The sequence below is a fragment of the Ambystoma mexicanum genome, chromosome 4q, assembly GCF_040938575.1.
Source record: "Ambystoma mexicanum isolate Mex_15411 chromosome 4q, UKY_AmexF1_1, whole genome shotgun sequence".
Classification (NCBI taxonomy): domain Eukaryota; kingdom Metazoa; phylum Chordata; class Amphibia; order Caudata; family Ambystomatidae; genus Ambystoma; species Ambystoma mexicanum.
This window is the reverse complement of record NC_090928.1, coordinates 977909970-977937668: the sequence shown is the minus strand read 5'-3', so window position 1 is coordinate 977937668 and position 27699 is coordinate 977909970. Positions and strand designations below refer to the sequence as shown.

The window sequence follows — 27699 nt, the reverse complement described above, 5'->3', positions numbered from 1 at the left end:
AATCTCAGCACTCCTCTCTCTCGCCACTCTAAGACAAGCTCCTTCCTCCGACTCCTACTTTGCCTCCCCACCCTGCCTGACTGAACTGGCTGCTTTTTATGGTATGGTTTCTCCCCCTCGTGTATGGTGGTTAATTATATTAAGAAGAACTGTGTACTGAGGGCTATGCCATTTTGTGGTTGTGCCATGGGTTGGTTGTCATGTGGCTTGGTAGGGCTTTTCGGCTGAGGTTACACGAAGGCCTGCCAATATCCTGGATCCTAGAAGACAAGGACAGGTGTGGATTCTCCCTCCGCCCCCCTGGAAGTCCTGCTGTTCTTGCCTGCTGTTATGGTCCCTCTACTCACACAGAATGCAAATCTGCAATTGGGAAACCCTCTGGTAAGCAGGGGAAGAAATTAGTTAAATGTTTGCACTCCCGGCAATGCTAAGAAAATTGAGTTTTTTTTCCTCGCTTGGCATTTCCACACAAATCCATTCTGGGCTGCGCACATATACATCGCAAAGTGAAATGGTTCATCTAGAATCTGTCCTGAAGGAAAAAAGTATTTCCTCGCTTGTTTGCAAAAAATGGCGGAATGTGGTTCTCTTAAAGGCAAAGGCTTCCTTTCCTACAATAAAGGTCTGGGTCTGACTAGGCAGCTTGAATGACTCTCTGAGTAGTTCGCCTTATGGTAAGCAGTATATTTAAAGGTTGTGGGTACCCCACTCTCCCTGTGGCAGTCATTGGTAGGTGCAGCGGCTGTGGGTGCTGTGAGGCCTCTCCCGTTGTGGTCCTGCATATTAGTATAGTAAGTGGGGTATAAACACACAGGTGACTATCCCCCTGGTGGGCCTACATATGGGTAGTGGTGGTGGGGGAAGGGGTGGAAGCACTTCTATTACTTCCCCTCAAGGGGGCCTGGGGTATCTGTCCAAGGGGTAAGTATGTGACCACTCTGTTGACTGCCCTTTGCAGTGTTTTGGATGCATGTGAGATGGGTGTATAAGCACTCGTGTCACTGCTCTCTTGCTTATCTGGGGGACTCACTGAGGGCATTCCAACTACCTCTTTGTCAGTCACGGGTTGGAGCAAGACTCATTGTTGCCTATCTAGTCACAAAATGTGCCCGACCCCAGTAGTGTTTTATTGTATGACCCAATCAAACGATGCCCGACCATTGAGTGACAAAGAATCAGAACAAGTTTAATGCCTCTCAGTACAAACGTGGCATGGGTTTATAAAACTTTATTTTGGTTTTAAATTGTGTCAGCATTTGCTATTGTGCGTTTTAATATGTATTTACCATGGAGAAATATAATCATTGCTGACATGCACACCTCAATACAGGACACAGAACAACTCTCTCTGTAATGTGAAACATCACTGACTCATCTGTGGTGTAACCAAGCTGGGCCCAGTCACGTAGGCAAAGGGAGACCCAAGCCACGTGACATGGGCGGAGGGCGGAAATAAAGATCGGGCCGGGATACGTCATTCCGGCATGAGCAGCAAAGCAAGTGAATCATGCATGTTTTGTGCTCTGAATGTGTGAGGCCCAAGCGGGCGAATGAATGTATCATGCCCTCCTGCGGAACACTGGAGGTCAGGATAAGCAACACAACACTGGCGGCGAGGATTTCTAACACCCTGCGTGCGTCAAAAAAAAAAAAAGAACGACGTAAAACGAAAACGGAAAAAAAAGACCTGCCCAACTTTACACACCGCTCTGCTGCCCGCCTATCCCTCTGCAACGCACACGGCAGGAAGTCCCAGAATGGCCCAGAAACTACCTCAACGTGTGCACGCCATTCTGTTTGAATGCCAGCAACGCTTCTCACACCCCGCTCGGCTGCCCGCCCAGCATTTCCACTACCCATGTGCCAGAAAGGCCTGGAACTGCCCCAGAACGCCTCGCCCAGCCCTACCACCTGCCTAACATTCTGTGACCAGTCATTAGGGAGCCCATGGGAGGCTCAGCAACCTCCTCCATCACAACTCCCAGGCCATCATAAGGGAATCAACCAGAATTCCACATGGGTGCACGCGCTGACACTGGCAAAAATGGCATTTTTCAACACAAACCGGGATACAGAACTCCTGGTAGACGCACAAGGCACAACGTACCACAGCGGCCCAAGAGAAACTACAGACGCTGTTTGGCATCCGCAATAAGCTTACATTGTCGGACGAGGGCCTTGTGCTAAAGGGACACAGAATTGTCATACCTGAATCATTGGAAGCAAGAGCCCTGCAACTAGTGCACAGAGGTCATCAAGGCATAGTGAAGACCCAAGCATACTTGAAATCAAGGATTTGGATGCCATAGATGCAACAACGCGTGACTGAAGTGGTAGAAACCTGCACAGCATGTCAGTCAGCGAGGAGACTTAACGACACCTGAACTCATCATCAGCGCACCAAGGAGCCACACAAGGTGGGACTCAGTGAGCATGGATTTTTGTACTATCGCTGGAGAGGGGTACCTCCTTGTCCTAGTCAACGAGTTTAGCAGATAGCCGGAAGTGGAGCATGTCAAGTCCATGAATGCAGAGTCAGTCATTACGGCCCTCGAGAAGGAATTTGCAGTACACCGAATACCCAGGAAACTGAAGAGCAACAATGGCCCACCGTTTAACAGCCAAGAACTCAAGCAATTTCTCACCAACTTGAGTGTCAAGCACAGAAAGATCACCCCTTGCTGGCCGCAAGCAAACAGGCATGCGTATCCCTTCATGGGGTCCCTAAACAAGACCATACAAATCGCAAAAGACCACAACCAGCCCTGGCTGCCGGTAGTGTATAGGTTCTTGCGAGCACATAGACAAACACCGTACAAATCCACCGGCGTGAGCCCCGCAGCACTGATGTTCAGAACCCAGATACAATCTGAACTGCCATTGCACCCGAGCTGGGTGATCCCTGACCCGGACATACCCCTCATGGAGGAGAGACGAGCCAGACAGAATGACAAAGAAAGCCTAGCCCGCCATGCGCAACACAGGGAGCTACAACCAGGGGACACTGTATTGGTGAAGAACAGAGCACCCCAAAAGAAAATGACATTGAAATACGAATCACACCCCTGGATAGTTCAGGATGCTAACCACAGCATGGTGACGGCCGCCCGGGGCACAGAAGTGGTGACGTGGAACGTATCTCACTTCCAAAAGGTTCCAGCGATAATGTGGAGGGAGCAACCAGGAGCAGAAACCATGGGGTCATCATAGGGGGGTATATTGATATCGCCTGGCCTGACCAGGCTTTTGTCCTCCGCCACTGTATGTCTGCTGCAGCCATGTTATAGTTTAAACGTAAATACTCTGCTCTCCCAGGTGAGAAATTTGGCAGACTTTTGAGGGAGCACCCCTTTCCCATCGGCACCCAAGGTTGAGCGTCATGGCAGATGGCAGAGTGCTGCCTGCAACCTCCTCCATTTGGGAGGGCTGAAACCCTCTCAAGCCAGGGTATGGCACCACCTCTGGATTTCACCTATTCACCTTTTTTAATTCTTCTTTTCCCCACTCTATTCCCAGAGTCCCAAGCTTCATTCCTCTCTCACAGTCACAAAAGTATATTATGGGTGTTCAAATGCTCTGGCGGGTGTCGCTGGGCAAAATATTTTGAGTTTGCTGCTCAAAATGATCTTTCTGGCCTTGTTTTGCACTGCAATTCAAATCTCTGACCACTTCCCTGCATTGATGTTTGGCACCTAAAGCATCTATTTGTGATGTTTATTGCAAACATAATTTGCTGGTGGCCATCTGTGCTTCCAGGAAGGTAGATTGGGAGGGGCGGCAGGAGGGAGGATGGTATTATAGCACAAAACAACCACTTTACCTTTTCACTGTGGTTTTCTACAACCAATCAAAATCTCTTGCCCCCTTACCCTCGGACAAAACATAATTTTGATTTTTGCAACTGACCATTATTGTTTGGCTAATTTAGTTTAGCAATGGCCATGCAAGTCAAATACTATTTCCGGTGGCACAATCACATTACACAAATAGTACATGTTCTGATCCCACTTCAAAAAGGCTGATGGTATGGTCCCTGTCCAGTCTGGTATAGGACACAAAGTATACTTTTACATGCCTGCCTCAACATGACGTAATGTGAAACAACATAAAATGACACAATGCTATTTTGTTCTGTTAGCTTTTGTCCTTATATTTCCAAATACAGTAGAAAAAACAATAAAAAATAACACCCTTAAAACACAAAAATGCATTTCGATCACACAATTATGATGGAGTAGCAAACCTAACAAAGCATGGCATTACAAAGCACAGGTCAACAAAGCACAAACACATAGACAAGCATGACATAGCCTAGCAGAAGAGACCTAGCATTATTTAATAAAAATACAACACAACAAGAGTAGAATGTCACATGTAAGATAGTGGAATGGATGGGGACAGGAGAATAAGGCACCAGGGAAACTGACAAAACCTTTTGTGACCAGCACCTTTTCAAGCGTTCATACTTCCTCCACTCACCAACACAGCACAACACAGCACCCTTCACACACCCCCTTGCTTCTACTCATCCCTCCTCCATAACGCAAACACACACCAAGCTCTGCTGCAAACCTCAATCCCTCTTCCAGTTTTAAGGTCTTCTTGCTTGCAGGGGATATTGAAAGACATTGGTCCTCATTACAAGTTGAGCGGTGAACACAGCAGCAATTCCACCTGGTGGAATTACTGTTACTGCCCTGGAGCCTGGAATTACTGCCGTATTACAAGGGGACGGAGCGCTCACTGACCATCAGCGGTAACAGTAATTCCATCCGGCAGAATTACTGCAGAAAAGTAACTTCAGACGTTAATTCCGCTAACTCATGGCAGAATTGCAGTTACTGCCGGGAAAATCAGCGCTAATTCCGCTTGCAGACTTAGCCCAGCTTTAATTCTGACCACGGAAATAACGTCAGTGCAGGAACGGGAAGCCTGGCAGCGAGAATCTTTCAAAATCCAATCCGCTCTGAATCCACCATTTCCTTTTGCCATCCGAACAGAGGAGTACCTGAGAAGATGTCACAGAAGAAAGGCAAAGGCAAGGTGATGGACATACGGCTGTGAAAGCATAAGTGTTTACGAGGCTGAGCTGCAGGTCCTCACAGGTGAGGTTGTGGCTCATGCTGCTGATCTATATGGGTCAACGCACAGGAAAACATCTGGGCAAAGGAAGTGTGCCATCTGGGACAGCATTAGAGATAAGGTTACGTCAGTGGGCATGGTTCCACAGGCAGGGGTGGACTAGGAACCAAAAGAGGCCCTGGAAATAGTTTTCAAAGTGGCCCTGTATTACTCATTTTCAGCACGCCCTGAACCCTAGTCCTATGATAAAATGTGGAACTATCATAGGTTACTACACAAAAGAGGCCCAGGGTACAGAGATCTACTGGGAAGCCTCTGGAGTTCCCTAAAGTACAGTCCACCCCTGCCTTTTGGACAGTGAGGGCTGCCACAAGACCAGGGTGATACAGCCTCCTGGCGAAACACCAGCGTGAGACCTCTGCCACAATAGCTGGCACACTGGCGCTCCTGGTCCTGACCCCACGGGAGAAAGCTAGCAGCATCTTCCATATGGAAGGGATTGTGGGTGTTGGGAGTGCAGAAGTCGGAGCCAGCAGCCAAGGCAAAGCTGATGAGTATGCATGTTCTCTATCCCATGATAATGCACTGGCCAAATGCACATACCAAGCATGTGTCCCTCAAAAGATGTGCCCAGGGAAATGTGCACCCACATGGAAATGTGTACACAGGCAGTGTCACTGCATGTGTGTGCAAGGGAATGCGGGAGACTGTGCACATGCCCTTCGGGGAAAGGTGCATTTGAGCCCATGCAACCATGAGAAGCATCCATGTGTGCTGTGAAAGGCAAAGTGAACCCCCAGCACAATGTGTCCATGCATATATCTTGTAGAACCTTAGTAGGCACTACTCCCACCTGGCGTCTGTCATTTTCATTGGCCTTCAATCGGCCCTGCCCATAAGACCACAAGTGTGTAGGATGACCATCCATCATGTTGCATGAGTGACCTGCAAGCTCACGTGCAAGTATGCAGGATGACTGACAACATGTCATTGTACACCCAACAGGTTCACAGTCGACTTAGGGCCATGATGCAGTCCCATCTACATCCCGTGACAGAGCCAGCAGTGCAAGCAAATCAACCTCCACCCCTGCACTGCACTGCTCAGCCATGGGAAAAGCAAGAGGATGGGCAGGAGCGAGGCGCCAGGGTCAGGGCCCAGCAGCGCCTTGGCAGCTGTAAGTGAAGACACTGCCACAGTCTCTATATGTGTGCCAAGTGGCCCAACCACCAGCAGTGCACATGGCACTGTTGCCGCTGCACCTGATGACAGGGCACGAGCTGCAGCTGCATCACCCCCGATAGTTGCAACCACCACTCCCCAGCCAGCTCCTGTGGTTGTGTCTGAAGAGCCACATGCAGCCACTGGCACCCATGGCTCTACACCCAAACCCACCCATCAGCCCCCTGACTTCCCCATATCACTTGAGGCAGACAACTAGACACATCTGCAGCGTGAAATGGATACAGGGACTGACACTGATGCCAGTGGACCAGGTGACACAGGTGATAGGGGTTTTGGGTCCCCTTGCTTCAGCCCCAGCCCTCCCCATAGCCCACAATGCATGCCTCAGCATTCCATCAATGCAATCTGGAGAAGGCTGGACACAATGGCGCGGTGGCAGATCCACATTGAGACCATTGCTGAGACACAGGTGCAGCATTTGCAAGCCATCTGTGACTCAGTGCAGGGCTCGTCATGAAGCATTGCACAGTCCTTGGATTGGGAGCCCCGGCAATCATTTGTGACAACTGCTGCCCTAACTTTTGTGGGCCAGAAGGTGAGTGAGCTCACAGAGAGCATTTGCTGAATCGATGCACGCAAGCATGCTCCTAACCCTCCAGCACATCCAGGGCCCGGAGTCTGACCTATCCACCTCAGTCACCCCCACAGGTTCATTGGCTGGCAACCCACGTCACCGCTCAGTGCGAAATGTGGCCGTAACGGCCTGATCAGCCTGGCAAGAGACCACAGAAATAACATTGCTACTTCTTGCCAGTTTTTGGTATGGGCATGGGTGTTGAGGATTGAGGGAGATGAGTGGGAAGAGATATTGGGGATTTGGGAGTGAGTGTTTATGGCTGTTGGGGATGAATACTCACCAAAGTTGTAAATAAAATAAAAAGTTCACTAGACGAAATGCAAGGACAGTACCTTTTGTGTGAAGGTGATATACTCAAAATGTGTTAAACACAAAGGTGTAATGCATGTGAAAAGGAATGTGCCTAGAAAAAATGTTTAGTTCTTGCTGCACTAGACGTCCACCCCTGGCTTCCTCACACTCAGTGTGCAGCAGCCCTGCATCAGTGGATAATGCATTGTTGTCTGCTGGGGGTGAAGGGGGGCATGTCAAGGTCAGGGGGACATTTCGTCTGAAGCAGATGTTGTGCAGCATGGCACAAGCAACCTTCTCTGGCCTGTACATCATGGCCCCTCCAGTGCAGTCCAGGCACCAGAAATGTGTCTTCAGCAAGCCAAAGTTCTGCTCCATGTAGAGTCTGGCCCTGACGTGTGTGTCTCATTGCAGGCCACCTCTTGTGGCATGTGTGGATTGCGCACAGGTGTCGTCGGCCATGGTAGCTGGTGGTTACCAGAGTCACCTGCAAGAGCATAGGACACAGATGTCAATCGCAGTGCATTGTGTATGTATATCATTTTACATGTCTTGCTGATGGACACTCTCTTGATGCAGTTATGTTGCATTTGTACTACATGGTTTCCATTCCCAGTTATTCATTGATGTGTGATATACTACGGGGGTGCATGTGCATTGTCACTTAGAGATACACTGTGCACACAGTTCACAAACAAGTTGTGCCAGACATGGCCTGTGATAGGATTTCAAATGGGCATGTTATCTGTGTTGGGCATATGGTTTGGTGTGCTGTGCTGTCAAGTAATGCCCCTCTGGGTCATTTGTTGTTCTTGTGCATGTTTGTGGTTTGTGCATTCCTGCAACAATGAATTCTCATGCATGGTTTGCAGTGTACATGCCATCAGTGTCTGGCAGCGTTGGATTGTCATTGTGCAATGTTGAACTGTGCATTGGCTGTATAGGTATATGTGTGCCTTATGCATTGAGGTTCCTGTAGTCATCTGTTTGTGCATGAGCTACTTTTTGGGTCATTATGCATTGCTGTCATACTACTGAATAGTCCTGCTGGGCCTAGTCCTGTAGGCTGGTGGGTGTCTTGTGCGGCATGAGAGGGCAGGTCCTGCATTTACAGGGCCTTCACAGTGCATGCATTGATCAGTATTAGTAATGTTCCACCCTCCCCCCTTCACATGCCATTTAACTGGTGCTGTAAGATTGTATTGTGTGATGGTGCTTGTACTCACTTAGCATCCATGTCCGTGGCCCTCTGTGGCTCTCAATGTACGCAGGCAGGGCGCTGTTATGCAGGTCATAGCATTGTGGGTGGACCCAGGAAGGCGGGAGCAGCAGTGTCATTGTTAGGTCAGCATCGCATGTAACCTGCACATTCATGGAGTGGAACTGCTTCCTGTTGTGCTATGCTTCTTTGGATCCCTGGGGGGCAACCAACGGCACATGAGTGCGGTCAATCTCTGCAATTACATTTGGCATGTGGGCTGCTGTGTATAAAGTGCCTTTGTGGCATTTATCTGTGCCGGGTGGTGGGCATAGAGATTCGCCTGGATGCATGACACAGGAATGCCTCAAGCACCTTCCAGAGCACAACTGAAAAAGTGGGCTGGGACAGGCCATGCAGCATGCACATCGTGTACTAGAAGGTGCCACTGGCAAGTAAATGTAGCACTGACACAAGTTTTAGCAGCAAGCTAGGGCTGTCCTGATTATGATCCTGCTCTGAATGTTGTCGTGGATCATGGCCCGTACATCTGCAATGGTCTCCCTGTTCGGCCGGTACAAGGTAATGAGCTGGGTATCTGTCAATGCCCAGGATGAGGGTCTGAGCCAGGGAATGGGCACTCACCTTGCATGGTGTCTCCTCCTCCCTGCACAAGATGCCCTGTGCTGCTGTTCCTGCCTCTGCAGCACATAGCGACAGCATTGTGTTGCAAAGTGTGTTTGGGTCAGGTGCGGGCCTTAGGTACTATTCTGAGTGGATTTCCACCACCTGCTTGCATTTATCTCTACCTTCCTGGTGGTTGTATCTGCACTGCGTTTTTGGTGGCATTACGGCCCATTTTTGGCAGTATTTGGGCAGTATTTCAACTGGTAATGCACAGAAATACTATTTTGCTTCTTGCTGGTAATTCTGCTGCCGGAATTAGCACCAGTGGAATTAGCGCCAGCAGAATTACTGCTTGATGCCAGCGCTAATTCCTCTGGTGGAATTAGTGGCCATTTCCATATATCCCTGATTCGCGGTGTGGTAGAAGTGGCGGTAAATCCGTTACCACCACTTTTACCGCATAGCACCCAACTCATAATGAGGCCCATTGTCTAATTTTCTGGTGGCTGATGTCAGACACAATCATCCTGACTTGGATACAGGATACAGTGAACGCTGAATGCTAACCATGGCTTGAGCATGGCCAGACTTTTGTTTTGTGTTCCTTCCATAAGGCCAAGAGTATCAGTGCACTAAGGAAGCAGCATACAAGACAATGCTCTTCTTTGGGTGCTGTACTTATGTTGGGACAGAAGAATGATGAAGCGCAGTGCAATCAAACTGAAATTCAGTCTTAGTGCCTGGGATAGCTTGGAAGTGATGGTTAGTGAGTGGGCTCTTGGGTTATTTCCAATGTCTCCTACACCTTCCAGTGTTTATTAAAAGCAAAGGCAGCTAATTGCTATGTGTCGTTTTCTTTTCCAGAGCCCAGAGTTAGATGACAGAAAAGTACGGAGGAGAGAAAAGAATAGAGTAGCAGCGCAGAGAAGCCGCAAGAAGCAGACGCAGAGAGCCGACAGCTTGCATAAGGTGAATGCCTGATTAGAAGCATGCTCTTTTCTATCTCCCTGGTCTTCTTTAGGGAAAGCCGACAGCTTGCATAAGGTGAATGCCTGATTAGATGCATGTTCTTTTCTATCTCCCTGGTCTCCTTTAGGGAAAGCCGACAGCTTGCATAAGGTGAATGCCTGATTAGATGCATGCTCTTTTCTATCTCCCTGGTCTCCTTTAGGGAAAGCCGACAGCTTGCATAAGGTGAATGCCTGATTAGATGCATGTTCTTTTCTATCTCCCTGGTCTCCTTTAGGGAAAGCCGACAGCTTGCATAAGGTGAATGCCTGATTAGATGCATGTTCTTTTCTATCTCCCTTGTCTCCTTTAGGAAAGCCGACAGCTTGCATAAAGTGAATGCCTGATTAGATGCATGTTCTTTTCTATCTGCCTGGTCTCCTTTAGGGAAAGCCGACAGCTTGCATAAGGTGAATGCCTGATTAGATGCATGTTCTTTTCTATCTCCCTGGTCTCCTTTAGGGAAAGCCGACAGCTTGCATAAGGTGAATGCCTGATTAGATGCATGTTCTTTTCTATCTCCCTGGTCTCCTTTAGGGAAAGCCGACAGCTTGCATAAGGTGAATGCCTGATTAGATGCATGTTCTTTTCTATCTCCCTGGTCTCCTTTAGGGAAAGCCGACAGCTTGCATAAGGTGAATGCCTGATTAGATGCATGCTCCTTTCTATCTCCCTGGTCTCCTTTAGGGAAAGCCGACAGCTTGCATAAGGTGAATGCCTGATTAGATGCATGTTCTTTTCTATCTCCCTGGTCTCCTTTAGGGAAAGCCGACAGCTTGCATAAGGTGAATGCCTGATTAGATGCATGCTCCTTTCTATCTCCCTGGTCTCCTTTAGGGAAAGCCGACAGCTTGCATAAGGTGAATGCCTGATTAGATGCATGTTCTTTTCTATCTCCCTGGTCTCCTTTAGGAAAGCCGACAGCTTGCATAAAGTGAATGCCTGATTAGATGCATGTTCTTTTCTATCTGCCTGGTCTCCTTTAGGGAAAGCCGACAGCTTGCATAAGGTGAATGCCTGATTAGAAGGATGCTCTTTTCTATCTCCCTTGTCTCCTTTAGGCCTCTACTTGTAACATAAACTGCGGTGCCACAGCCACTCATTGACGTCAGATATATGCCCTTTCATACCCAGGAGATCTATCATGTGCTGGCCTGTAGAAGTCTGAAAGCCAGGGCTAGTCTGGTAGCCTTTGAAGCCATAGTGATAGGTGGCTAATGTACGGTCTATCCTTCCACTATCCATGTGAGATGTGCCGATCACCTGCACAGTGATTCAGGTTAATAATCGCATGTTGGCTGTCTCACAATCCCAGTTTCTGGCAATCGCTACCCGCTGTGGTGGGGCGAAAAACTGCGTGGATTTTTAAGATTATATCTTTCTTTTACATTTCTTTTAAGGTTGCTACATGCTTTGTTCTGGACACTACTGTAGATTCTATGCGGCACATCTCAGTCCCCTTTTTTTCAGTTTTTCAGGATTCCTGGAACCTTCTTGGATTTTACTGCATTGTTTTTTCTACACCCGAGACCCAGGCCATGTGCCTTTTTTCTGGGTTTACCTCTTAATGTTCTTCAATTAAGAACTTCTCATGGCTTATCTATCTACCTTTGCTCCAATGTATCTCGTTTTTTTATTTGTTCCATGGGAGCTTGAAGTGACGCTCGTAAATACAACCCGATTGGCCATCACTGGCTGGATCAGAAGATGTTCCACCGCTGTAATGCTCCTGTATTTTCTCAACTGCAGTATAAACGAGCATCGCTCTCGTATTCTCCTTCCCTCCCGGTCCACAACTCTCTCTGCTGCTTGCTGCCAGAATCGGATCCTTTGGACTTTCATTTCACTTATAGGCATTCGATAGTCACATCTGCCTCAGACTGGCCCCTTTCTCACTTTCCCATGTGATTTCTTTCTCCCAATGCATGGAGACCATTCTTTTCTAAATGAAATCCAAGTGGCTCAAACTGTTTGTGATGAAATGGAGGATCCAGTGATCAACCACTTCATTGACCTTTAGAACTCCTCTTTCTGGACCCCCTGACTGGACCCCACACCCTCTCACTATATCCAGAAACCAAACCTTTCAGGTTCTGGTTCAAAGGCATCCTATCACTGGCGCCACAAATCAACAAACTTCTTTCATCTTCATATCTTAAAAAGTTCGACCTTACCTGCCTTTTCCCCTACAAAGGTGATTGTTATTCATGGCATGGGTGGCAGAGCAGAAATCACACAGGGGTCAAAGGGAATTAGTGGGTAGAGAGGTACAGTAAGGTGCAAAAACAAAAAGGAAAACCACAATAAAAGGCCGCTGATCCATTGTCAACACCGTCTTCTGCTTCCAATTGGTCTATGATAATATCCTCCAACTTGGCCTCCCTTATTTTGTACCCAAATCCTCCAAATGTATAATGCAGTCGGCAGCCTGATACTTAATGTGCACAGAAATCCCTTGCCTTGACCACCTTGCACTAGTTTCTGTAGGAAAATAATTACATCTAAATCTTTTCATCATTCATAAATCTATTATTTTGGCTCCCCTTTTGTGAGGATCCACACTCCTAGCAGACTCCTCAGCCTCTCCTCCTCTAGTCCTCTTCCAGTTCTGTTGGAGTGAAAGTCCTATGTGGGGTTGAGCATTCTTCATGCTTACTGATTGCCTGTAGAACCTACCCACTCACTCAGCACATCCGGGTGGTAGGCAATGATCTGGCCTGTAGAAAGCCTTTAAGCCTCTTCCCTTTTTTATTTGATCCCTCACACTCTGCCTCATCTTGCCTGCTTGCTCCAGGAGGTCTCCTTGGAGTGCTTTCCCCGGCCTTGGATTTGAGCCTTTTGTCCTATTTGGTAGAGACTTCGATATCATCTCCCTTCAAATTTTTAATGAAGCGATTCACATTGACGCCTCTACTTTTTTTGTTTGTTTGGATTGATCTCGTGTTTTCATCTTTACAGAGTCTTTTACGACCTTATTTGTCTTTTTCTCTGTTTCTTTGTTTTCCCATTTAATTTCTTTCCTCTTTTACCTTCTTCTCTGTTATTAACAGGGCCTTCTTCCATTATTACACTTTCCTCTTCGGCATTAGGGACAGTTTCACATTCGGCAAGTTGGGCTAGCCGTACAAATTCTTCCATTACAGAAGTTGAAAGGGGCGTATCATCCGCAGCATGTTCCGGACAAATTGGCATCACTGGAGGATTGCATTTGATGCAACCATTCTGAGTATTGGCCTTTATTGTATCATCCATTTTGATATTCAATTTGGCCAACTCATCCTTTAAATCTGCCCATTTGTTGGTTAATAAGTCAATTTTCCCCATTTGTGTCTCATACAGTAAGGTCATGAGCGTCAAGGTTTCCCCCTTAGATTAGTTTACTGCCGTTTTTAGAGCAACCATAGATGTGTCACTCAATTTGAGTTCTTTTGTCACTTCAAGCAGAAATCCAGAATGCTGCTGGACTTCTAGTTTGAGATTTTCAAAGACTTTAACCAACAAACTGAGTACAAAATTGAGGGCCACTATTGACATGGAACCCAGGCTCTGATCTTTCGACGCCACCGGAGAGCGGCCTCTTTCAGGAGCATCTTCCTGATTCAGGAATCATTGAGGCACTCGTTCTTTTGCTCCTTGTACCTCTTCCCATATAGCCGATATATTCATAAGAGGATTCTATAGGAATCATTGGTGCCCCCTCTCTGACCGATTCTGATAACTTAACTTGAGTGTCAGTGCTCTGGTCGGTGATCTGAGCAGGAGAATGGAGATTGCCCAGATCTTCCTCTTGGGGATCTACTGAGGGGACATCTAGTGTACATGACATTTATTTTCCAAAAGTGGTCTTCATCGTTGTGGCTGTCAAGGTACAATTTAGATCAGAGCTCAATATATTTTTCAACAGGGGATTTCCGGGGTGGAAATATTAGCGATCTTAGTAGCGTCATCCAAAGATAATCCCATCCCCGATGTTGTTGGTGTCTTTAGATCTTTTGCAAAGACACTCTGTGGTGGAAAGAAACGCCCCCCCAGCCCATTTTTATAGGGTCTGAATGTAGATCCCCCTTCTATTATATTTATAGACTTGGGGGGCATATCAGTCAGTTGGTTCTCGGCGCTTGGGGCTTCGCTTAGTACTGCACTTCAGAGTTTATACGTATTTGCCAATGTTTTTTTGTACACTTTAGAAAAGAAAAAAGGGGATCCAAAACTGCTTTGCTAAACCTTCAAAGCAGCAGAGCGGAGAAACTTTGAGCAAACCTTTATGTGATACTGTTAACAAAACAGGTCCAACTGATGCCTCTAACGGCAAATGCTTGCCTCTGTGACCTTGACTGTAATAGAACGTACAAGAAAAAGGTAAACAAACTGAAAACCCAAGGTCCTTTACTCGCGGTAAGGACGCGGCACAGTCTCCTCCCCACAACGAGCAGAAGACGCAGCTGGAGCGATGATAGCAGCGGGGATGTTGGAAACACTGACTCACCTCCTCTTACCCTCCGCCTCACTGAGAACACAGAGGACGTACCATAGGTAGGCGTTAAGCTCAACAGGAGCAGCGTGTGAGTAATGGACTTTTGGCCACGGGGGTTGCTCCGCCGGGAAGCTGTTACATGGATGCAGTTTTCTGAAATCTTTTTCTGAAAAAAGATGATTTAACACAAAAATCAGGGCAAGCGAGTCAAAGGCACGGGCCTGCAGTCCTCGCTTTGCGATGTAAAAATAACTTAGATTTATAGCCAAAAGATAGGTAGAATGAAAGGGAACCTGGTTTTAATCCCCTTAAATAGACTTTTGTCCTTTAAAGGAAGTTACACAGTTCGAGTGGGTGTAAAACCAGTCAGCGTAGCTGCTGCATGCCTGGAGTGACAGATTACAAAGTCATTTCAAATGCATACCAAGATGGGATAAGAAAAGGGTGAAGACTTTAAGCTTCCACAAAATCATCACTGTCCTGAAGATGGCCCAATAACGATTAGTTAGACCACTGTAGACAACGATGGTACTTTCAAGAAGGGCCGAAACATATGTCGACCTATAGAAAAACCAAATGTTTTTTCTAATGTCATGCATACTACTAACAATTAATATGCTAAAAGAAAATGGAGGAAATTGTTGAACTCTTAGTCCACAGAACGAATGAATTGGTATGAAAGGTATGAGTGGTGTATGAAAAAGTCTACAAATGTATTGTTTTAAGATGTGGTTTTTAATCAAATATTAAAGTGATTCATACATTTATAATTATAACGGTTTATGTTAAATAATTCGCTCTTCTGATCGGTAGTTACTGTAGATTCATGAAACAGTACCTGAGCACCTACATCTGTGTTGTCGAGAGACTTTTGAGAGAGGGGTAGTCAGACTGGTTAGTTTCTTTCTCTTTCTAGAATCTCCCCTACAGTTCTGACCCCCCGAAAACAAAAAATTGGGAGAACCCGCTGATATTACCACCTGGAAATAAGCCAGTAAACAAATATCTTTATAGCAATATTTAGTTTCTCCTTCATCGCCCAAGCAAAAAATACTCCTGCGTCAGTGCTTCCTTAATGGCACATTACATTGTGGCTCTGGAAATGGCCGCTTCAATCGGATACAACCAACAATAAAGTACTGGCAGAAACTGATCCATCATATTACACAGGGCTCCTGACATTTAAATGACAAACCAGTGGTCCCAAACATTTTAATAGCCAAAAAACTTGGGCGGTACAACACAACAATAGCGCACATACTATTTTATGATAAAGTACTGAAGCCCAGTTAATGTGGCCACACGCTTCCCATACTATATTCCAGACTCAAATGACCACTGCTCTGGTACAGGTCAGCTGCCAATGTAATTTACATGCAAAGTTACTGAACTGCAATATATGCAAAGCACTAGTGCTTCAAGTGCAAAATGTGACCGTGCAAACATACTGCAAAACATGAAAAAAACAATTGCACAAAGATAATGAAAACAATTAACATAGACATTAAGACATTATAAATATCTCGCCTTTTTTTCTTCTAAACGACATGCCACTTATTCACCACCACTATTGCTTACAGAAGCCACATATCTAGCACACAGTATATCTCTTCCTGCTGTGGCTATACATCATCACCAGGCTGGCTCTACGTCCAACGTATAGTTTGTAGAAACGGATACACCTTCATTGAGGAAGCTGAAAGCTGGAGGTCCACTGGAGCTATTCTGTGTGCCTCCACTGATCAAGGTGGATGTGCCAGACTTTCAATACAAGGAAGAAAAACGTGTCTTTTTGCAACTCGCTGAAGAATGCCAATGTTATCTCATTGGTGATTCTGGCAGTGCCGGGAATCTTGTTCATTCCTTGTCCGTTCATTTCTGTACATTGTAAGCAACCACAAAAGTGAATGAGGCCAAATCTTTTCCACATTCCTTGGGGTTCTATGGGATAGTGAGGATTTCAGAGGCCATTCCCTGCTCTGTCCCGGGTGCTGGATCCGCTGTTTCCGTACTTGCTTTGCACTGGTTGGATCATGCAACCGCCTAATGCCTCCAAGTGCATCCTACCCTACTGATCAGAGTAAACACAAGAGGCGTAGTGTGGAAGAGGATACTGAATTATGTTACCTCCTTGTTTCATTTCTAATGGTAAGGAGACATCCCACAGCCCAAGCTCCTCACTAACCTTTTAACTCTTTAACAGTGAAAGTGAAGAAGGGGAAGCGGGAACCGCTGCGTCTGCAGCATCTTTGTTCCCAGGGGCCTCTTGCGGCTAATCCTAAAATATAACTTGCACTGACACCGCACTCCTTTTAGCCCGCAGCTCAAACCTCTCCCAAGGTACAAGGGTGGAGGATCTAGAAGACAGCCTAGACTCTAAGATCGATTCACTTATTAACCATTGCACTGACCTCCTTTTGTTTTTATTGACTTTTTATTTTATTTATTTATAGTTGTATTTAGTTTAAATTAAACTTTTACAACTTAGAACATAATATTCATATCTCTATCAAATGTTTATACACATACATATGGTCACTAAAAATCTATCCACATAAAACTAAATATCAGAATGTTAATATTAAAAGTCATCTTCATCTTTTCATTCTTTCATTACGTTGTGTTTTTTCATTTCTTTTAATGATTTCACTGCATTTTACCTTTGTCATTCTTGTTTACTCATAACATTCTGCCAAACCCTATGAAGTGCAATGTGCAACGCTACCAAATCGGTATTTAAACAATATTGCCAGAATTCAACAGTTTTCTCATAATGATGGACAAATCGAGCATATAATGACATATAGATGGATCCCAAACTTGGACACTCTATGAGTGCATGTTTTGTAGTTTCACGGTTGGAACTGCTTTTACACATGTGACCGAATCTTGTTCTTTAGACAGTTTCCATTTCGCACCCCATAATGCTCTGACTGCGAGTGGATTGGTTCAGAAAAGTAAACGAAATCTACGTACCGCCGGATCAGGGCACTTTAGCAAATAATTTGGAGCACGGGAATAGGTATATACAATTCCCTCAATTTGTTTATGGTTATCAAGGTTACTCATATGTTCAAAATTATTTACCCAATCCCACTTCTTTAATCTTCTTTTAATTACACCTTTCAGAGTGTTGTAGCTCCCACAGAGGGGGCCTTATCTCTTAACCAGCCTGTTTCAGTGTATAGTTAATTTACTAGGTCTTTGTATGGATCAGTGTGGATGTTAATATGCAGGAAGGTGATACTTTTCCCCATCATTTTGAGCATCGGGCATTCAGTGTGGGGGACCGCTTTCAATGAGAGGAGTCCCCTCTGCATTAGTATTGAGAAAACAGTCCCAGTTCAACTCTTACCTATTGAATAGAGCAAGTACGGGGAATCTTTAATATCGTACGCCAAAAGAAACCTGCAATTCTATCTAGCCATCTAAGATCTCTAACAGCTAGTGCTTCAAGCCCATATCACTGGGATGAACCATTGTCTATAGAGCACTACTATCAGGGTCGGACTGGGACAAGAAATAGGCCCGGTCACCCAAAAAAACGTGGCCCACCCATCGTCTCAAAAAAGTGGTCCACCCCTCGCCTCACGACCCTTGACCTCCCATGACATCACCGGAAGTGATGTCATTTGACCCCACCCCAAAGTGGCATCCTGGGAAGCAATGAAACACAACCTTTCACCCCTTGACAAAACAGGAAGTGGCATCAAATAGCATTGTCCCTAAGTACACTATATTACTGTGAATCCGAGCAGACGTCCAAGGCCAAATGATAATATGTTATTGTATAGCACTTAGGCTTAAGCTCTTTTTTATAGCACAAATATGCATACAGTATCACCCAACCTGTGTTGGTACTCATGTATCGACCTAAGAAGAATGAAAGGCTTTCAAAACGCCAGCACAATTGAAACAACTGTGTTGTATTAATTCAGGAATGCTGCTTTCATAAATGGGGTTGCGCTGCTGGGGTCAGGCCATGCCAGACACTACCTACACTGTCCCTAGCAGCATCCTGTAGCTGGAGGACACATTTCTGTTTGTAATATTGTGTACATTGTAGTATTTCCATGGGACAGGTCTGCAGTGCCTGCTATGAAGCCTGCAAGGTTATTATTTGAGAATGTTGAGTACCTTCGGCACTGGCAAGGCAGTATCTAGTTTGCAGAGCGTTGATCTGTTGTCACTCGGGTCTGCAGTGTGGGCCACTAGAGGAAAGTGGCAAGACGTTACATGGTTGTGCAGCCCTTGTAGCATTGAGTTGAAATGCCAACCAGTGCCAGCTTTGGGAAAGCAGACCTTCGGTCCACTGACCCAATCCAAGGTAGGAATGGGTAGTGGTCCCCTGTGGGGCTATGGTGTGCGTGGCCATATGTGTGCACGTGAGTGGCCTGGTCTCCATGGAGCCCAAGTGTGATTGTGTGTGATGTCTGCTGCTAGAATGCGGTGACGTATTGCATTGGTATTCCGAAGTTGATGGTTTACAGTTGAACGGTCACTGGAGGTGCTTAGCCTGGGGGGGGGATGCCGGCCTCTACTCTCTTCGCCATTCTTAACAAAGTTTATAAACAAATCTTTAATGGAGGGTTATGTTCCAAATGCCCTGAAGGGAGCACTGGTAAAACCTTTATTGAAAAAGCCAAATTTAGATACAACAATTTTTAAAAATTACCACCAGTAGCCAATTTATGTTGGCCGACTAAGATCCTGGAAAAACTGGTCTGCTGCCAATTTCAGGACTTTGTGGGTAATAAGAATATCCTGGATGAATGTCAGTCGGGGTTCCGTCCTAATCATGGAACTGAAACTGCTTTATTAGCAGTTCAGGACGATCTACTGGAAGCCGCGGATAGAGATAGATCGACAATTTTGTTAATACTGGATTTATCCGCGGCGTTCAATACGATCAATCATAAAATCATTCTCCAATGGATTGGGATGGTGGGAAGAGCTTCAGAAGTAGTGGTAAAATGGTTGAGGTCATTTCTGAAAGATAGGACCCATTCTTATGCTGATGATACCAAGATTTATGTGGAAACAGAGAATAGAGAGGAGGTCTTTGAAAAAATTGATCAGTGCATGCAGGAAATAAAAAAAATGGATGGCATGCAATCAGCTGCAGCTTAATGCGGCCAAAACAGAGGTAATCCTATTCAGTGCAGGAAGTAAACTGAGGCCGAAAAACAAGAGACAACCCCAGGGATCCTAGGAGAAGATATCCAGTTCTCAAAGAAAGTAAAGAATCTGGGATGTATATGGCAAGAAAACCTGGCCAGTGAAGCCCAGGTAGGCGCCAATGTGAAGGCCGTATATTATTCATTACGCATGCTTAGGAATGTGCTTCCGTTTGTGGCAACGGAAGACCGTACAGTGGTCGTGGGGGGTGTTGACTAACTCCCATCTCGACTAGTGTAATAGCTTATTGACAGGGATTCCCACCAAACAGATGATGAGTCTTCAAAGGGCACAGAATGCAGCAGTTAGGCTGATGGCCCATTTGGGAAAAAGAGATCATGTGTCGGCCTCACAGAGATCTCTTCATTGGTTGATGGTGGAGGATTGGGTAAAGTTTAAGATAGCCTGTTTGATGCACAAGTGCTATTACGATAATGCACCTAAATATCTCAGGGCCAAGATTCACCATCTTGAGCCATCTAGAGATTTTAGATCGGGAGATAAAATGCTAATGTCCATAACCCGGACTAAGCAGGTCTCAAAGGGGGATAGGAGGTTCTCGGCCTTTGGCACAAAGGTATGGAATCATTTACCACTTACCATTCGTTCATGCTCATCGCTAGAAAGTTTCAGAAAGGCATTAAAAACCTTCCTCTTTAAGTAAACCTAAGAAATCTATACGCCAGCCGTTACATTGTGAATATTCTGCTCACCCTGATCGATACAAACCTTAGTAATCATCTGCGCCCGAATGCAGTTGTCTGCCTAGTGCGCATTAGAAATCTTCAAAATCAAAATCAACCATCTCGTGTCCTGCGAGGCACACCCATCACGTTGTGGGAATAAAGCAACTCATGTGGAGTCTGTGGTCATTGACATCCGCTCGGCAACGTCAAGCATGCCACAACAGAATGCATTGCAGAACTATGGGGGGGAAAACCTTCAAGGGTAATTGGCAAATCCGTAGCCTGCTTTTTGTTCACTGGGACTGTAAGTATGTCGGGGAATAAGGGGATACATTCACATTTTGAGGAAATGACTCGGGCTTAGTCAAGTGTAAGAGCCAAAAGTGCCTATAAAAGGGCAAAGAACTATAAATATTGATGTTGTCATCTTTAGGGTAGTGGTGTAACCCCAGGATCTACTGAGACTGTAGATTATTCAACATCTGTCCCCCAGAGCTGGGACACCTAGGTTATTTCACTGCTGTTACCTTTTTTGGCAAAGCCTACGAGTTCGCTTTTTCGGGAGTGTCTATATTTACCAGGGAGTATCCTGCACGAGGAATCACAAACAGCATCCTGAAACATCTTTAAGGGAAGAGGCTCAAGACTACTTTACATTGTTTATTACTAAGAGAGGAACAATTGTTTCACATTTCAAGAGGAAATTCACATTCGGTTCCTGGAGTGAACATGAGGGAGCTGCTAACAAATATAAAATAGGGAGTGGAGGGTTGGATTATGGGCTAGTCCAATATCATGGGGAGTGCAAAGTGAAATTATAATTTAGAGAGTCAAGTCTTGAGTTTGAAGCAGACTTCATATGGTCAGACATGGTGGACAGTTCTATTGTTTTAGAATTTCATATTTGCGGACACTTCCATGAAAAAACTGGGCAAGGTTCTTAGTAACTGATAACGTGTCTTTTGAACTCCTGGGTAAATACATTTAAAGGTTCTTCATCGGAGCCCTTCCTACTAATATTGACTATTTGCATACCACCCAATTGCAGCTTTAGGAAAACAGACTTTGGATCCACTCAAACCTTCCCAGGTATGAACATCTATGGAGAAAAACTTTTAAAAGTAATTAGCTCATCCATAGCTTGCCTTTTATTCCCAAGCACTGTATACATGTAGGTGATAAATTCACATTTCAAGGAAATGAAATGGGTCCAGTATAAGAGCCGAGAGTGCTGAAAAGGATCAAGAAATACAAATATTCATGTTGTCATCTTAAGGGTTGTATAGTTGCTACCAGTCTTATTAGAAAAAACCTGTAAGCTAAAAAAAAGCATATCCTATAAAACTCCGTAATCGTTTGAGCATTCTAGAACCAGAAAGCCTGCTTCCAGTTGTAATCGAACAGCCATGAATGGACCTTGTGATGTAACAATGTCTTTTTTTAATTTGTATTTTTAATTACAGGAATATGAGTGTCTTGAACAAGAAAACAGCTCCCTAAAAAGGGAGGTTGGCCGACTAGCAGAGGAAGTCAAGCGTTTGGGAGAAGTGCTGAAGGCCCATGAGCAGATCTGCCCTCTTTTGCACCATCCTGTGAACTTAGTGACAATGCCCAGAGCGACTGATGCCATTGTCAATGGCCTGCCAAGATGACATATCATACACGCCTGATTTTTCCTACTTTCCAAATCCTATGTTGGGGAATTCAGATACATTCGGGAAAACTGATCCAAGAAAGGCCTCGGCCTATCACAGCTTAAAATGGTTTTTAACACTTTGAAATGTTCTGTAGTTCTGGTACATGTTTCTTGATTTTACTGGTGCCCCCTAGGGTCGTACGCCTTAATTTATATTTAGTATGGATGAAAACTATATCATAGGTGGAATAACTCTATGCTTCACTTAATGAAGGTCTGTTGTCTCAGTAGTATCACTATGCAAGGATGTTTGTACTTGATAGATAGTGCAAGCAATGTTTACATGGCACACAAAGATGTAATTTAATAGATTAAAGAGATGCATTTAAAAAAAAAAGCATGTACGAAGAGGTGTTTATTTCACGTAGAAACGTTTGTCAGATGGTTTGTCTTGTTTCTTCGCTTTCATGTCAGTGGGAGAAGATAGTATACATTAGATTTTGGCACTGCCCATGTATTCGATGGATACTGATGTCTGTTCTCCTCCTACCTTTGCTTAGGCTGCCATAACTTGCCTACCCACCAAACATTTCCCTGTCCCCTTCTGAGTGAAGACAGCCTATCAGAGAATGAGTTCAAGGTTCTCACCAGCCGATGCCTCAGACCTGTCCTTGCTTCATACCCCCAAGATGGAAGATGCAATGCGAAAGAGGCACAAGACTACCTCAGGTGTGGCCATTGATATATGGCATGGTGGCTGAATGCTGAAGATGTAGACTGCTCTGCTGCCCACCACAGCCACTCTCTGGCTACATCCCTTTACATGAGGAGGAGCCAGGTATTGTCCTGAGGCGACGAGGCAGCAAGAGGAAATTCCGGCAGGCTGGTGCCACAACTGTGGTGCAATCGCAGTGTGAGAGAGACCGTCCAAGACAGCAGATGCAGCATCCAAGATCACCAGTGGGCTTCCCCTGTACCAAATCCAGGGGGTGATGAGTCAGCTGCTGTTGCACTTTTGTGGGTACTTTGGTGCTATCTTTTAGGTTTTACAGCATGGGATCTCTCCTTTCAACAGAGCAGGCATGTGGTGGCTCCACTATGGCCCAATGTACGTACCGGGACCTTACTGAGGCAGGCCAGTTCTTGAGCCGATGATGGCATCAGCAGTCAAGGAGGGGTGGATACACAGGGGCCCTGCATGGATTTGTAGGGAGGTGGATCTGTGGGGTGGGTGGCAGCCTCATAGTGCTCTCTGACTGCTTTAGGCTGTTCCTTTTCTCTCCTCTGTTTGAGGGAACCCATAGTAAAGGAGCAGATACCAGCCATGCAAGAAGACCCAACGTCTTTGAGTACGCATTGCTGGTGGAAGCACAGAGTATGTACCAGACTCTAGATCACAACTGAGAGCAAAATCGACTAAATAGCAATTAATGTGAATTTATTCAGGTATCATGTCCCTAAGGCCTCGCTAAGCATCACTGAAAAGAGATCAGGGTAGCTGAGCTGGAGGCTGCCCACGTGCAGCTGCAAGATCATATTGGAAAGCTGATGTTCACTGCCAGATTGCTAAGGTCCAGAGCTGAGGTAGACAGGGCCTCTCTGCAAGATGCAACCTCTGATTGGTTGATTTTCAGGCAAAGGATTAGAGGCCCCATGGAACAGATTCTTGAACTGTGGGTGCAGTAGGTACTGAAGTCTGTAAATCAGTCCAGCTCCCTTTTAATCAGAAAGGCTCAGAGGGTCCCTCTAGCTATTCTACCAGTGACCCCTGTCCCCATGAAAGGCAGACGTTGCAAAACTCTAGAGCTACAGCGGCAGTACGCCATTCTCCATGCAGCCCCAAAAGAGGTACCAACATTATGATCATTCTGGACTATGCACAGAACAGACATTTACTGAAAAATCCCTTTGAGGGTATACAGGGAAGGCCTAGTGGATTGGAAATCTGGTACATGTTCATATTCCTTGTGAAGCTAGAAACCATGATTGAAGTTAGGTCTTGGATGTTCGATGAGGCATGGAATTGGGCTAAGAAGGGGGAAGTGAGAAACTCACAGAGAGCAAGAAAATAGATGCATCAAAGGATGGACACGCTGGACATGTCCTGTCCTGTGAAATGGATGCCGCTGCCACTGTTAATACTGGCTGGCACCCCAAATAAAGGCTGTGTTACGCATGGGTAGGCCTCCACCCATCCCGGAAAGGTACCTGCCAGCAGTAGCACATATTGGTAGCTGCTGCATTTCTGGAGTTGAACACAATCAGCCTGCATGTTTAAACGGTTCCATGTGATTTCATCGCCTGCTGTTTCATCGCAGGGTTTTTTACCGCAGATTTTTTTTTTTTGGGGGGGAGGGTTACCCCTTCAAACCCCCATCCCCTTTAATTATTTTTATATCCCCGTACACCCACACCCAATTTATATAATTTTTTAACCCCCACAAAAAATGCAATGATTTTTTTCGAAAAAATCTGCGGCAAAAAACCCAGTGAAAAAACATCCGGCATGAAATTACGTCGTACCGTTTAAACATGGTTCAATTGGCTGCAGATGTGCTCCTTGGCTTCCTTTTAATAGTCTTCCAAACATTACTTTGCTGGCAAATGATGCATTGTCTGCAATAGGCTTGAGCTACAGCTGAAAAATCGGGTGCATACCAGTTTTAATTCAGAGTTTCCTACAAGGGCGAGTATGTGGTAAATACAAACTAAGTAGGATAACAATACCCTCAAGGAAACAAGTTGACCATGTCCATGCTGTCTATGGTTATTAGAGGGCAGGCGACAGCTCATTCTAGATCAATACCCTTTTTAGTTTGGGATGTTAGGTGCCACTTGCGCTGCCTATAAACCAAAACTATTGCATTAGAGGACAGCTAGCTAGAGAGAAATGGCATATGAGGAGGGACACAAAGCTTGTAGGTGCTGTTTGGTTATTTACCCACTCATTGTCTGCCCATGGCCATGCTAAACCCTATTTCCATTGCCATCCAGTCCTGCCCCACCCAGCCCAAAACCCCTCCTTATGAGAGCTCTTTGAGCTTGCTTTAGTCAAGTCTTACCATCAAACGTTGCAGTGTTTTTTCAAAGCAGTCTTCGGAGAGTTAATGACTTAACCTGCTACTTGTGTAATACTGGTGTAATACAAATTTCACTGATCTATAAGCACTATGAGTATCCTTCACTGAAGTCCTGTTAAAAACAAGCAACAGTAGGTTTGGCTTGTGTATAAGTATTAGGCATCTGCCAGGTACTGCTGTTAGATGCCTAGGTACTCACATCATCTTGCACCTGCTACCATCAATGGCCAGGAAAGGACACTAGGGACGTGCCAGGCAAGTGCCTTTCCCATGTCTACACAAAAGCCCAAACGGTTGGCATTGCCATTGCTTTTTCTGGTCTATGGCAGCTTATTGGATATGTGCCAGCTCCTCTATGGATGAGACGGGAGAGTTCTGTACTGGACTCCATAATCTTAACACATGTTCAGCTTGAGACCTGGAAGCAGACTCTTGTTTATAAGCAGCGTCTGCTAAAGAGTTTCCACGGAAAACCATAATTAAGTGTCTGATGTACTGTGCATCTCATGATTGCTAACGTTTTGAGTAGCATTATGGCATCTAAAAGGGTTGCTTCATAAATGTGATTCATTATTGGGGAACCTCGGGACAATGTTGGCTGTTTGGATTTGTGTTGATTTTTCAATTAATCAGTTTAGCCACACTTATAATAAAATAGCTCCTCTTTATGCCTTTGGTATTCATTGGACTTGATGGTATCCAAATCAGTACTCGCTAAGGCCAAAATAGTATGAGGAAAATGTGTCATGTACATAGAAGTAACTACTGAGACGAAGAAGAGGCAGGTCCACCTTAGAACTCTCAGGGAAATACTGGTACGAGGAGGAGGTGCAGAGGCATGACGAGCACGCCTCGAAACACTACTGAGCAGTCTAGTGTTTCATGTATGCCTATTTGCAAAGGCTAATACAAAATAGAAGAGGGAAAACTAAGCGAGGAGTCAGACCCTCCCAGGAGGTTCTGCGAGCCAGGAGGACGCCCAGCATGGAGCAGAGAGGAAGCTGCTGCCCGGGATGAGAGAACGGGAGAAGAGGAGTCCCTACCCAGTCTGCAGTACCCTGGCCGACCAGAGAGCTAGAAGAGCGAAAGTCCGACGGAGCGGAGTCATCGGACCGCACTGGTCATGGAGAGACTCGCCAACTGCCCAGCACCAAACACTGCAGAGCCACCGCAGTAGTTGCACAGGCAGAGAGTGAGCACAAGAAGCGAAGTGGAGCAACAGAAGTGCTTGCAATCGGCAAACAAGACCTGACAGACACCAAAAAGGCACAAGGGCTCTTGGAGGAAGAAAGGAGAGTGAAGCCTGGAGGCCAGGGTTGGGACCCATACATAACTTTAGAGACTGCCTTAAGTAATCTGAGACGCGATAGTACCTGGCAGGATAATGAACCAGGTCTATCACTAACAAGATATTAAGAGGAGAGAAGGGTCTGGGACCCGCAATGAAAGAAAGAGCCTGAGAAGGGCCAGGGTATGGGAGTCATTCCCCCTACTCCAGTGAAACTGCAAACTAAAAGAGACCAGGAAGAGGAAGCCATGCCCCCTGGTGTTGTGTAACTTGAAGCCATGTCCCCTGGTGTTGTGTACCGTGAAGCCAAACCCCCTGGTGTTGTGGACCGTGAAGCCAAAAGAGATCAGGGGAAGAAAGCCATACCCCCTGGTGTTGTGTACTGCGAAGCCACGCAAAAGAAAGCCTGGGGAAGGGAGTCATTCCCTCCACCTTCGTGTACTGTGACAAAGAGCCAGAGAAGGGCCCCGGGAAGGGAGTCATTCCCCACGCCTTTGTGAACTGTGACAAAGAGCCAGAGAAGGGCCCCGGGAAGGGAGTCATTCTCCGCGCCTTTGTGAACTGTGACAAAGAGCCTGAGTAGGGCCTGGGGAAGTGACGCATTGCCCTAGCCTACGTAAACTGTGGTAAAGAGCCCGAGAAGGGCCCGGGGAAGGGAGCAATTCCCCCTACTACAGTGAAACTGCAAACCAAAAGAGACCAGGGAGAGGAAGCCATGCCCCCTGGTGTTTTGCACCATGAGTCAAAAAGAGATCAAGGCAAGAAAGCCATACCCCCTGGTGTTGTGTACTGCGAAGCCAAGCAGAAGAAAGCCTGGGGAAGGGAGTCATTCCCCTGGCACTTTGAAAGAATTGAGAGCACAATACCTGGAGAGGGGAGAAATTCTACAGGAACCAAATAGTGAAGACAATTAGGGGCAATAAGGAATGATGCTTGAGTTGGAACTTTACTTTTGAGTTGGAACTTAGAACTTTACAGCATCACAAGCTGGAACTTTGTTTTATATCTTGGAAAAGAACTGAGACCGGGGGAAGGGAGTCATTCCCACCTGCAATTGGAACTACAGTCCATTGTCCAGAAGAAAGGAGCCAAGAAGATCCACTACCTATTTAGTGCTAGTTATATTACAAGTGTGAGGGGCAGAAGTAGACATTTTGACACTGAACTACTTGAATAGTCTGTCAGAATCTTTAGTTCCTTAGTTGAGGCAGAGGACCCCCTCTTGGAGTTAGGGAGAGAAAGGTTTCTTCTTTGTTTTGATTATATAAATGTTTATGCCAACAATCATGCCACCTGTGTGTCAGTCTCCTCCTTCTGCATCCTTAGAAT

At 45.8% G+C, this 27699-nt stretch overlaps 1 protein-coding gene across 1 annotated transcript in view; it reads left to right on the top strand.

Annotated features, from left to right (window-relative positions):
• The window catches only part of BATF3 (basic leucine zipper ATF-like transcription factor 3), a 167285-nt gene extending 144886 nt beyond the window's left edge, over positions 1-22399 (top strand). Inside the window, exons 2-3 of the mRNA XM_069608535.1 lie at positions 9885-9989; positions 21830-22399. Coding sequence (XP_069464636.1) covers positions 9885-9989; positions 21830-22018 — 294 coding nt within the window. The 3' untranslated portion in view covers positions 22019-22399. The remainder of the gene's footprint in view (positions 1-9884; positions 9990-21829) is intronic.
• Positions 22400-27699: the final 5300 nt, after the last annotated feature.